We start from the raw sequence: 12,825 nt of genomic DNA on the forward strand, positions 1-12,825 counted from the left end.
TACAAACGATTCTGTTTTGCTTGTTTTTATTTTTATTTATTTTTTTGAGTCTATCCACTTTGGTCACATTTGTAATAATGTTTGTTTCATTGTCACTAATTGAAATAAGCTCTTGTACTTTGTGTGCTTTTTTACTACGAATGTAATGCTAAAGGCAAAAGGTTTGAAAAACACGAACCGAAAAAAACCCCCTTTTAAAAAATACAAAATAATGTTTAAAAAAAACATTGCCTTGGCCAGCTTGTTGGCTGTGCGGCCATGTGCATTGCAGGCTATGATGGTCTGACAAAACTGCTGGTTGCTTGGAGTCAGCGGATTCCTATACCGTCTTCTAGCCAAGGGCACTTCCCTTCTCCAAAAAAGTCTGGTGGAATGCCCCTAGTGAGTGCATCACTTCATTCTATTTTGATTTCTCCAACGCCTCGCCAACTTCTTTGTCAAAGAGGTTCTAACCTCCAAAGGGCATGTTGATCACAGTGGCTTCAGTCTCTGGGTGAAAGCCCGTTACCACAGCTAGCCGTACCTCTTCATAACAGTTGTTGTAGTTTGCGTGCCTTTAGTCCAGTGCGCCAATGCTGCTTTTGATTGCCGTACTTGAGGCAAGTTGTCCTTTACACAATATTGCCTGTGCACCTGCCTTGACGATCTCATGCAGCATTTTTTTTTTTAACTGTTGCATACCCTCCCATTTCACTCCATCATACACCGTAGTAACGAAATGGCGTTGTAATGTGTATAATGTGTGCTGTGATACTAACCATCTTCTTCCCCATAGCATGTTTGCACCTGCTCTCCATCTGTAGGCACCTCAGATTCTGAAGTGGATGTGCTACATCACCTGCTGCTTGCTTGCTCAGATACTACATTACAGGGATACAATGTGAGATAGCTGTATACTCTACTCATAACTAAAAAAAACGTGTTCCTTGTCCTCCTTGTTTGTTATGTTATGTTACTTGGCATTTATATAGCGCTCTATATATCATTGGTATGACCTCAAAACGATGGTAGGTTGAACGCCCTCGGGACCCGTAGTTCTAGTCAGTAGAGAGAGAGAGAGAGAGAGAGACAGTGTTGTAGGGTGCGTGGGTGCAACAGATACCTGTGCAGCTGATGGAATTGCCGGATGGTAGTTGCATCCTAGTGTTAGGTGTGGTGCTGAACATATCAGTTGGATGTATGCAGTCTGATGGGTGGACACCCAGACTGGGCTCTGGCTGCGTTAGGCCTAAAAGGACTCATATGCGAGCAAATAGGCCGGAATGTGCTCGGCTAGCTGCGTTCTAGCCTGGCATAGGCTAATAAAATGATGGCCAGCTTAACATTCACATTGCTGACTAGGTCTGGCGCAGGCTAATGTTCACAACTGAAACCAAGTGCGGCATTGTTAACGTTTACATTCCTATCTAGACGCGGCGCAGGCTAATGTTCACATTTCTCTCTAAAAGATGGACAGCTTAACATTCACAATCCTGTTTGGGTCTGGCACAGGCTAATGTCCGTGCGGCATTGCTAACATTCACAATCCTATCTAGATGCGACGCAGGCTAATGTTCACATTTGGGAGGCAAGGAAATGTTGAGTGCCAGGGTTTTCCGGAGTAGAATAATTGCTCTACTCCCCACCCGTGCCACACTTACTTTGGGAGCTGCTGCTCGTTGACGGTTGTTTGTGAGCTTTGTGGACATCCACCTCATTACTGCTTGTAATTACACGGGCCCTATGTTGCGGGGGAAATAAGGGTTGTTTCTAATCCGCTGTGGAATCCATGGGGTAGTCTTCCCAGGCACCTTCAACCTTATCTTAAATTCTTCCGGTGGGAAATAATCCACATCTTCCTGTGTTACATGGGCTAGTAGGTTGGAGTCAAGGCACCTTGGCACTACCGACACCTGTTCGTTCCTGATGCCTGTTCCTATTGACATTTCCTCTTCCCTTGTGCTTCCCTTTCATTTCTAGTTATACATCTGCAAAAGATGTACTGTCTTTAGAACACACATCACTAGTGAGGTTCAATTTATTTTTTATTTATATGTGCCCTAGGCCATGTAGAGAAATAAAGTGTTCGGTATCATGCCCGTCTGGCAATAAGCCCCTACGTGTCTTCTATTTTATGGTGTCAAACGGTTCTACATGTTTTCCTCACACCTGGTTAAAAGCCGGACTTTCTCCCATGACAAATAAACGATTGATGCATGCTTTGTCATCGCTCCATTCATCGCTCCATTCCAAACATCAAATTTGCACATTGGTGCCCAAATCATTACGCTAGCTGCCTTTTTGGCATTCAGCCATTCCAACAATACTGCTCACTGCCTCTGCCAAATCCTTAATGGGAGGACCCCCCCCCACTATACTACACACCTCTACCACCACTTTCCTTGCAGCACGCCTTACCTATGTTTCTCTGCTTCCCTTGCCTTGGTCCCCTGCACTCCCCATACCTCTCACCCCCAATTCTGCTAGCCTCGACCTCAGTCGCTCACTTCGACATTTTGTTTTAGCATGCATAACTGTAGCAACAGGTAAATATGCATTGAATAAATAACCTTGGAGCAAAAAAGCAAATTCTAAGAAGAAGTCTTGAAAAGGTTTTAGAAGAGCAAATGTCGAACCAAATACATTAATGTTAGGGAGAATTCTCTTATAAGGCTAATTTCCCAAACCTAGTGAGTCCCCCAGCAGCTTTGCGGAATTTTTGGGGTTTGTTTTTTTCTCCTGCTAAGAGTGAGACTCTTTTACTCCCACTCTTAGGCATGATTTGAGGTAAGTCTTTGACTTGTTATGTGCTTATGGGCTATGGGGTTTCTTTTTACTCCAGAGGGTATCATCTGTTTTTCTGTATGTGTAGTAGACAGCACCATCAGTACAGTGTCACAGTGACCCCCAAACAGACGCCACACCCTGGGACTGACTACTGTCTCCAAGGGCATGTAAAGTCACCATTGGCTTTACTAGTCCAAAATTGTGAACAGAACCTGTACAAACCATCATATTGTGGAAGTGCTGGTAAGGGGTAATTTGATTGCCCCTCGGCCTGTTTTCGAGGGGGCACTATCCCGTCCCCCGAGTTTCTGGCTGGTGGCAGTGGTTACCACGCAAAATATTCCACCGGAATATTCTCTATGGGATTTTCCCATTGATTTTAAACGCACCACTTTTTGGTGCAATGTTAAAGATACCGCCAGTTTATTTATTTAATATTAAATCACCGGTTGGTTCTTTTTGCCAGAACTCGATTCTAAAATGGCGTTTGTGTCCGTCTCTGTAACTCTGACCATGGTCGAGCCCTTTGATCCACTATTTTGGCGGGCTTCTCCACAGAAGCCCTCCAAATGGTGCCACTCTGTCTGGGTTCCACAGGAAGGGTGGAGGGGGGAATTGGCACCCTGGACTCCGTTGCCTTAGCAACCCAAGTCGCACTCTACTCTGATTGGCCCAGTGGTGAGCCGCCCGGCTCACCACTTAGCATGTGTGATTGACAGCTAGGCTGATGAATGGGGGTTTTTCTGCATAAAAGCAGGGCCTTTGGGACTGGAACTTCAGAAGTCACCACAGGACCAAAGAATCCGAAGAGAGAAGAAGTTGAGCCATCTGCAACGACGACGACACCGGTGAAGCCCTGCTGCAACTACCTCACCACTTTATCGACGACAAGAGAAGATCTTCTACTGGACGAGTCTTCTTCCCCTGAGCTTGTGGGATCAACCAGTTCGCCCTTTTCGCCTTCCAAAGACGTCTCTTGGTCGAATCGCCTGTGCCAAGCACCCCGGCGGCCAGATAGCCAAGCTCACCACTTTTGACCATGAATAAAAGGACTGCACCTTTTAAACGGGAACTCTGCGGCTGGTTTCATCCCTGTGCAGTGCAACGACTCCACGTTCCCTCCTCGGCGAGATCTTCTCTTGCCTTGGTCGGAACCATGAACTTCAACCACTGCCAGGAACAACTGCCCCCGCTGGAGCTTCCTTTCTCTTTAAGGTACTCTGTCCTGCCTGGCCTCCCCTTCTACAGATTGCTAAAGGTGACCCTTAAATCCTTGGCTTCTAAACTGGGTTGGCTCCTGGCCCTCTAACTATATCTTTTGAATCTTCCCAACCTCTTTTGAACACACCGCAAAGACTTTCAGTGCACCTTAAACTGTGTGATCCTGGGCACATTTCGCTTTGCTCCATTTAAAGTGGGCCTGGCCTATGAACTCTGGCTCTACAGTATAACCTGCCTTTCTCCCCCTGCTCTGAATTCCTAAAAGTGTTGGGCACTGTTTTATTCTTATGCTCTGCCTTTTTCTCTCCCTTTAACTACATTATCAGAGTGCCATCTTGGTTGAGCGCCCACATCTGTTCTAACAAATAGTAGTGTTTTAACCCTGACTTGTCTGATAACTATTAAGGGAGGTGTGCATACTTTACCTGACTGTGTTTTAATTTGCTTTTGATTGAGAGTGCTAGTATATGCCATAAAGTGTGTTTTAAATAAATAATTATATACTTTTTATACAAAGCTCTGGTCAGTGTTTGTTTGCTCTACTGTGTTTTGGCCATATTGTGTATACTCTGCATACTGCCCTACTCTTCTTGAGAGAAGTCTTGACTGCTCAGCCACAGCTACCAGGTAAATCTGGGTGGTGCAGACTGCTACCAATTGGGTTTACTCCTTACTCCTGTAGTCTTAATGTTTTTGCAGTGTTCCCCAAGGGAACTGCACAGGATTCTACCTAACAATTAAATACTACAATTAGGCTGTGGCACCATAGGATCCCTTACAGGAATATATTATCTGGTTATCTTTTACTTTTTATATATGAGGCTTTGAACGTGAATCAGCAATTGCATGTGTGAGCATTTGTTGGCTATTCAAACAATAAGAACTTTTGACAACACCACAATTACTTTGGAAATCGATAGTGTAAAACATGATATTCCACTCAACATCAGAAAAATAAAGTCTTGTACTACAGGCTGTTATTAATACGTGTTTTTGTCATTTGTGAGAAACCAGGTTTCTCACCCACTAGTCCCTTGGGATCTGTCATCCAGGTGGCCAGGACACAGCCATCACGTTTGCATCCAGTTCCTGGGGGTGGACCAGTGCGGGAGGATCACTTGGGTTGGGGGGCGGGGGGGGTCTTCGGGGAGTGGGACAGTGGATGTCGAGGCGCGGTATCACCCCTTCCTTGTAAAACCTTTACCTCATCCTACCAGTTAGGATATTTAGGAAATCAACCCCCCGCACCCCTTTTACAACACAAACAATTTTGCACTATGCCCGCTATGAGAGAAAACACCCAAGCAGTATACCTGACGTGTCCCAATACAATGGTCAGGCGAGGTCAGACAATTACTGACCATCACACACACCTTACTTCCATTACACTTCCCCACACGGACAAAAGGCGGAGCACTAGAGCACACTCTGAGCGGGGCAAAGCACACGAGGAAACAGCAGTTTCGAGACGTTGGCTGAACAGGAGGAAAGAGGGCAAAACCGAAGGGGATTGCAAGGAGGGAAATTCCCTTGACCTTTTTGACAAGGAACCATTACTTTCCAGAGATCTAGAGAATAGAAAGCGTAAGACCAGAAAACCAGGCTGAAGAATCCTGTATTGTGTGTCAGAGATACCCGGGGACGAACCCGGCAGACGGAGACCAGTTGAAGAGTTTGTGTTAAAGTGGGTCTTGGCCCAGCAGAGGGGAACCCGGGGTCAACAGTAAATCACCCGAGAAGTTGTATAAGTGAAAATATTGTGAAGAAAGGAACTTTAATGTTTTGTTGTTTTGCATCAGGCCCTCTGAAATAAGAGACTTTGAATGGCAGAGGCTTTAGCACAGAAGTCCCTGATGTTGAAGTCTTGAACTGCACCCTCGAGAAGCCAGAGTGTGTGCTAAACTCGAGTTTGCTGCCTTATCCCCTGCTGAAAACGTGGGCAAGGGAAGCCAACGGCTTGAATATCCAGACATATCGTTTTGTGAACACGTTTCTTTTGCACAACATGGTTTCCCACACTATTTGTTATTAGAAGGAAGTATAGGCAATATGTTTATTAGTATAGGCCCTTTACTTTGACAGACTAGGACTGAGTTATTATTTGATGGTCGTAGCTCACTCCCATCTTTAGATTTAGAACTAAATAAGTGTTTTTCAAACCCAATTGAAGTTCAATAAACACCCTTGAACTGTGATCACTTGTGTCTGTATTACTGTTTGATTCTATGCCTTCCTTACACATTCCACAGTAAGGTACCAAAGAAAATGCATAAGTTCAGCCAACTTTTGAAGTGTGTTAGATTAGATGCTGAAACTGGAGATCCTTTGTAGCAGGTGTTTGAGATGCCTTACTCGTTAACTTTAGTGTGGTTTAAAATTTTCCTTGTGTGAGGAGGGCACCTTAGAACATTGAATATGAATGTAAGGATAGAACAGAAAACATCGGTAAATGTAATCTCCAATTGCCAGAAAGTGACTTCTGGGACGCACGACCATACATTGTTGTATCTAAATCTTACTTGTCAAAGGCTCCAGGATAGCGGCCATACTGCAGCTTGCGGAAATGTACAAACTTTCTGTCCATATGCTGTTTGAGACGCAATGGGCCATGCCACAGGTAGTTACCACTCCGCTCGTAAAAGACAACCACATGGATGGTGTGAGCAGTCAGCTTGAAGATGTAGTGCAAGGGGATTTCAGTCCCCGAAAGGTCATCCATCCCTTCCAGGCGTGGGTCTTTCCCCCGGATCTCCAGCCACTGGAAACCCATTTTCTCAGCAGTCTGGAATAGGCTAACCTAGTGCAAAAAACGCAAATTCAGGATTTACCACCAAATTATATAAACACATTAGAGAATAAAGATGGCACAAGCTAACAGGATAGCAATTTGAGATTTAAGTATACACAATACTTTTGTTTGCAGATCTTGTGACTCATTACACCCAAGAGTACTCTATTGCAACTATGGGTGTAATGGTATAACGGTATACCGTTATAGATACTGTGAACAGCTTAATTGAACTATAATAACTGTCACGTTATTTATACCGGTATACCGTTTTAGGGCCTGTAGCTATTAAGTGAGCTTTTCAATCTGATTTGGAAAGGCTGCAGTAAGCAAGTGCTGCACAGTCTGGATCTTGCACTGTGGGATGTGGCGTCTGCCAAGGGGGGCTTGTTTGGCAGACAAGAGCATAGGGAAAGTGAGGCCACATTAGTAAATGCAGCTTTGATTCTGTGACCGCTCTTTCTCTGTGATCAGTAGAGTCGTGTTAAAGATCAGCCGATTTGTAGTTTTGGCACCAATTTGAAAGATGGTAAACTACACATCCCAGAATTCAAAAGGGGGGAATGAACTGGATGCCCTTCTAATGCATGTCCACTGTCACAACTTAGCGGGAGGGATAAACACTCATGAGGCCGTTTGGTTAATTAAACAGGTTTTTTTTATTCAGAAAACTCCTAACATGAAGTGAATAAAAGTCTCATCAGAAGTAAGGATTCTGCGTAGGAATCTGTGGTAGGTGGCGAGTTATCCTGTTGAAAGGTTTTCTTGGATACCCTAGCTTAAGGATTTTCTTTTAGGAAGGAGATCTATCCTCTTTTGCCAATCTTTCTCCACTTTGTGTTAAAAAACGATCTTTACAGTCTCTGCCCTCAGATATGTTCTTTGCTCATTCCCCACTTATCTCTGTTCATTTCCCCCTTCTTAATATTGAGTGTCTTTGCAGAGATGGGGAAGAAGATGCTCTCCCTTATAGTATATTGCAGGGTATGCTGGACGTCTCACACGGGATCCTAGTTCCCCAGCTGTCCCCAGTTTATACTTTAGTATGGCTGCAGTTCCCCCTTTTGGCCACTGTGTACGGGAACGGATAGTCTAAGGAATTTCGTTACAGGGCCTCTCCCCATACACTGAGCGGCTCACCGTCTGTCATTCCGCTGCACTTTCCTTCGTACGAGATCCTCGGCAGCTACGGTAATTCCCTTCCGGATTACACCTCTCCCCTCGATCAGCCGCTGCAACGCCGTGGAACGACTCTCCGGCTCCTCTGTCATTCACTCTCTTGATCAGCAGCACATCAGCTGTTTTCTTACGCATAGCGTCGCGTCTTCTCGGGGTTTCCCCGGCCAACCGCTCGTCATCAGGATTTCGCCTCCGAACTCCTCCCACACAACGGAGGGGGCCGAGACGAGCTGCGAGTCTCCCTCTTCGCCTTTACACGGTGAGGCGTTTCGTCTCACACGCTCACACTTCTTATAACAGGACACGACCCGTGTCTTCTCAACTTGCGGATTTCGGCCAACGGGCTTCCTCCTCATCAATAACGGCACAATAGGTGCCAGATCAACTCCTTTTCAACGGGATTTACTTAGGGCCTTTCAGTACGCCCATTCATATGACGGTTCCTCTTCCTCTGGATTCGGTCCCTGTTCAAAAACAACCAACATCAACGCCAGAATTAGAGAAAGACACCTTTCTTTCTTCCCCTCGACCTATTGGCTCCGAATCACTGTCAATCAACTCATTCACTCCCTGGTGACCCTGGTGAAATCATCCTATTCTCCTCTGCTTGCTGTGATGCTGGGCCACTCCAGAGCTCCCAATGGTCAGATCATTCACTTCATTACAGAGATCTTGCACTGTGGGATGTGGCGTCTGCCAAGGGGGGCTTGTTTGGCAGACAAGAGCATAGGGAAAGTGAGGCCACATTAGTAAATGCAGCTTTGATTCTGTGACCGCTCTTTCTCTGTGATCAGTAGTCGTGTTAAAGATCAGCCGATTTGTAGTTTTGGCACCAATTTGAAAGATGGGGAACTACACATCACAGAATTCAAAAGGGGGGAATGAACTGGATGCCCTTCTAATGCATGTCCACAAAAAACGTTAGCTCTGTAGACTGTATGAACACTGGGCCTATCAGTGCTTTGTGCTAGTTTATAAACCACCCCCTCCCCCACTGTCCTCCCTGTAGATAAGTACATTGGCACTAGAGTTGTTGCTTCGCTTGATCCTTTACCTGCCTTCGGCATATGGCACTGGACTCAAGCAGGCAGGACAGATTCTACATTAAATCCAGAGCAATGGAGGTGAGATATTTCTCGGGTCTATCCTCGATTTGTGACACCACCCATGAAAGCATTCCTCCGTCTCAACTCGCATGACAAGGGTCCTAATGCGCGCAGACCTGGGGAAAATGGTAATGATAGGGCTGTGGTGAGGTGGTGGTCTAGGCCATATTTGTGCCGATATGTATTTTAACTTTGTCATTTTCAAAATGTTTTTGTGCCACTATCTTTAAGACGGTAAATGAACATGTAATGAAAGAAATCAACAGCGCCCACTGAACGCTGTCCTGTTAGGATTTCATGGTCAGTGGTGACTCCAATATCAGACCTTTAAAATACACCAGGCAGATGGTAAACAAGCTATAGTGATTTGATCAATATGCAACCTTTCAGCGAGTGTGTGTTGGCTATGACATTTTGACAAAAGAAACACAATGACATGGGCTTTCAGACCTCACAAGTGAATTTTCTCCCTTTAATGGGAAAAAGCGTTATCAACATAAACTTTTATGACTGATCACAGCAAGGGGTCATGATGCCCATGCCATGTGGTTCCAAAATAATGCAGGTCGAGGCCGATTTTCTAAGCGATGACCTGTCACTGAGCAGCAAGCTCATTGCTCAAAATGGGCATTTTAACACTTCCACTAGTCACTCTTTCATTCAAGGTGATCAATGAGTGAGCGCCATAAAAGACCAAATCTGCAGCCGCCTTCGATTCCTGGAGGATCACCTAAAAATGTTCAGAGACAAGTTTCAAAATGCTGACAATTTATGACCTTTAAGAAAATATTTGTTAAGATTAGTTAACTCCACCTGCTATACCGCGATAACCATGATATACCGTTATTTGGCAAGAAGGTTATCATAGCGCCATGAAACCAATACCGTGACACCCCTAAGCAACCATAGCAAATTATTTTGAAAAATAATAAAATACTTCAATTTAAATAGCTTGGCAAGAACAAACTTGTGTCAGCACTCCCTAAAGTTTCTGGTAAAAACGCAGTACCTAAAAATGACACCTGGCTACAAAATATTTGACAGAGTTAGCAAGTTTCACATATGAATGAAGCCCATTTCATTGTTGCACAGTCCATAATGTACAATTGCTTGTCGATCCCCTGCTACCAAACAGCCCATGCACACCCTCCCCTGTTTGCTACCCACTCCGTGTTTTCTCTGGTTCCCTAAATGGGTCCTTCACCCTATGATTGTAAGGCACTCCATTGCTTCCCGAAACTAGGTCGCTGCTCAATAAATACCCTAATAAAATACAAGTCTGATTCACTAATGTGATGTAGCCTTTGAGAACCCTAAACTTTTTATTTCAATCCAGTTCCACGCTAACTCTTGATGTGACCAATTTCTGTACCTGGACAGACCAGTCAAGCACCTTCTCTATTTTTTGAATGGAAGTAATGTCGACAGCTGGGTGCACCTCTGAATAGAGCTCACATCTTTATACATTTAACATATTAGTGTCACTTCACCAACATCATTTATACTGTGGGGGGGACAAGAACTGTTCATACTAGTCTAAACAAGGCCTCGCTAGTGCCCTCTAGAAAGGTGAAATTACTTCTGTCGTAAGTCAGACATAGGAGAGGGACAAGAACACATGGTTCAACAAGTTTTTTAAAGAAAAAAAGGCCTCAACTATATCTCTATCTATGATGATGGGTTTCCCCAACTTTAAAAAAACAACAACAAACTGGTGCTCGCCGGATGACTAACAAAAATTCCATCCTCTGTCCCAACCTATTCTAGCCTATGCTCTATCCCTACCACTAAAACTAAACTGCAAATTCTTTGCCTTTCTGGGTTTGCTCCAAGGTGGCTGGTTTCTGTCCCCAACCCAATTGTGCCTTTGGTTCTCTCCCTCTCAGACTCTGGCCTGCTCTTAAAGTTAAAAGTTGCGTTCTTCAAGTTTCCCTCTCTTCATAGAGAAGGTTGCTTGGGACTGATATTCGACCGATTTTATCAGTTCAAAAAGTGAATATCCACATTGGAGAAACTGGTTCGCCAAACCGGTTCCTTGTTGGCAAGAACAGTATTGATGAGTCCCAATTGTCCGTTCACCCCTATTGGGTCTTTTATCCTCCTCTGGCTTTTCACATCATTTAGCAAAGCGTGGACTACCAGGCCCTTGAGGCTGTCTGGATACAGTATGGCGTTCACCTCCTCACAAGGTATTCTGTGGCTCAGCCCCTCGTGGGCTATCCCACCTCTCAGGTCGTTTGATTCTCTGGTTGCTTTCACCCCCTCATGGGTATTCCCTGGCTCAGCCCCTAGTGTGCGGTTTCAGTGCCTCACCACCCTCCTCCTGTTTTTTCGGGCAGGGCACGTACCTGTTCTCCTACGGCAGTGCTCATTGGGAAAGGCAGCTTCTCCGTTCATTGTGGAACCGGGACTCCTACGTCTTCATGGTCGGATCTCCTCTTTCGGTTCCTCCTGCCTACGAACAACAGGACTTCAGGGTTGGGGTGGTTGGACGCCGGTATGCCACTGGCGGCGTCTTGCTTCTCCCCCAGTAAGGCAGCTCCGCGTTTCTCAGGCTCTCTGCCTTCCTGCACTTGTCAGCATTCTTGACAGCTCTGGGTTTCCTCTACCTAACACGTTCTCTGCGTGGTCCTGTATCCAGGCTCCTCCTGGAAGGGCGACTTTCCCCCTGTACTCCAGCGCAGGCTTCTGTGTTTCGCCCCCTCAGGCTGGCTCACTCTGCTTATTTATTGATTGTTTATTTATATAGCGCTTATACACAGGTGAAGTGCTTCAAATCGCTTCAAGGCGGGAAGGGAACAAGGGAATACAGTAATCATTCTTAGTGCTTGAAGATTCCAAATGATCTAAACAGAAAAACTAGCATACTAGGCCTGACAACATTTCTCCTAGTGCAAGTGCATGAAGTGGTACAGTTGAGACCAAGCTCGGGATGGGGGGGTGGAAAACGGTGTTGGGGGGTAGGGAGGAACGGACAGATGAACTAACTGGTCCTAGTACATTAAGGTCATGCATACGTACAGACGGAGGTGAAGAGATGGGAGTTGGGGGGAGGGTGGCGGGATAACAAAGAGTTTGGTCCAGCACAGCCCTGGGTTAAGTGTAGAGAGCTTGCCCCACTCAAGGAGCGTAAACTGAAAGTGCAGTAATGTTGATAAAAGTGCAGCGGCCCAGACGCCAAGTGCAAAAGACTGGCAGGGAGCTTGGGACCTGTAGGCTCTGGAAGTGAAACAGGCAACTAGTCAGCAAAAACTGAACAGAGTTAAGGAGGAGAAGGAGGGTGGAGAGAAAAGAAAGGAGGTTAGCAGGATAGAGGGAGAGAGAAGGAGGAAGAATAAAGGAAGGTCTTGAGGCATTTCCAAAACTTAAGGTGCTGCGGCTCAAGACAGAGAGAGGCAGGGAGGCTGTTCCAGAGGGAAGCACCTGCAGAGGATAAAGATCTATACCCCCAAATCTCTGTCGAAGCGGCTCACCCGCAGAGAATTGGAGGACGATCAGAGGCCTCTAGAGGGAGAGTATTTAAGAAGAGAGCGTTGTAGATAGTGCGGGCCCCGGCCCCAGAAAGCCTTGTGGATTATGCAGGGGGTCTTGAACTTGATCCTTGCAGCCACGGGGAGCCAGTGGAGGGATTTCAGCACCGGAGAGATGCGGTACCAGGGCTTGAGGCCAAGGATAAGTCTTGCTGTTCTGTTTTGGATGAGTTTTAGAGGACAGAGAGTAGAAGTAGGAAGATTGAGAAAGAGGCTGTTGCAATAGTCCAGCCTA

General features: G+C 45.7%; 1 protein-coding gene across 3 annotated transcripts in view; it reads right to left on the reverse strand.

The window, feature by feature from the left end:
• The window catches only part of FKTN (fukutin), a 534,769-nt gene that overhangs the window by 360,177 nt on the left and 161,767 nt on the right, over window positions 1–12,825 (reverse strand). For all 3 annotated transcript variants that reach the window (XM_069630830.1, XM_069630831.1, XM_069630832.1), the window contains one exon: window positions 6,507–6,784. In XM_069630830.1, coding sequence (XP_069486931.1) covers window positions 6,507–6,784 — 278 coding nt within the window. The remainder of the gene's footprint in view (window positions 1–6,506; window positions 6,785–12,825) is intronic.

This window comes from Ambystoma mexicanum, chromosome 6q (genome assembly GCF_040938575.1).
Source record: "Ambystoma mexicanum isolate Mex_15411 chromosome 6q, UKY_AmexF1_1, whole genome shotgun sequence".
NCBI lineage: Eukaryota > Metazoa > Chordata > Amphibia > Caudata > Ambystomatidae > Ambystoma > Ambystoma mexicanum.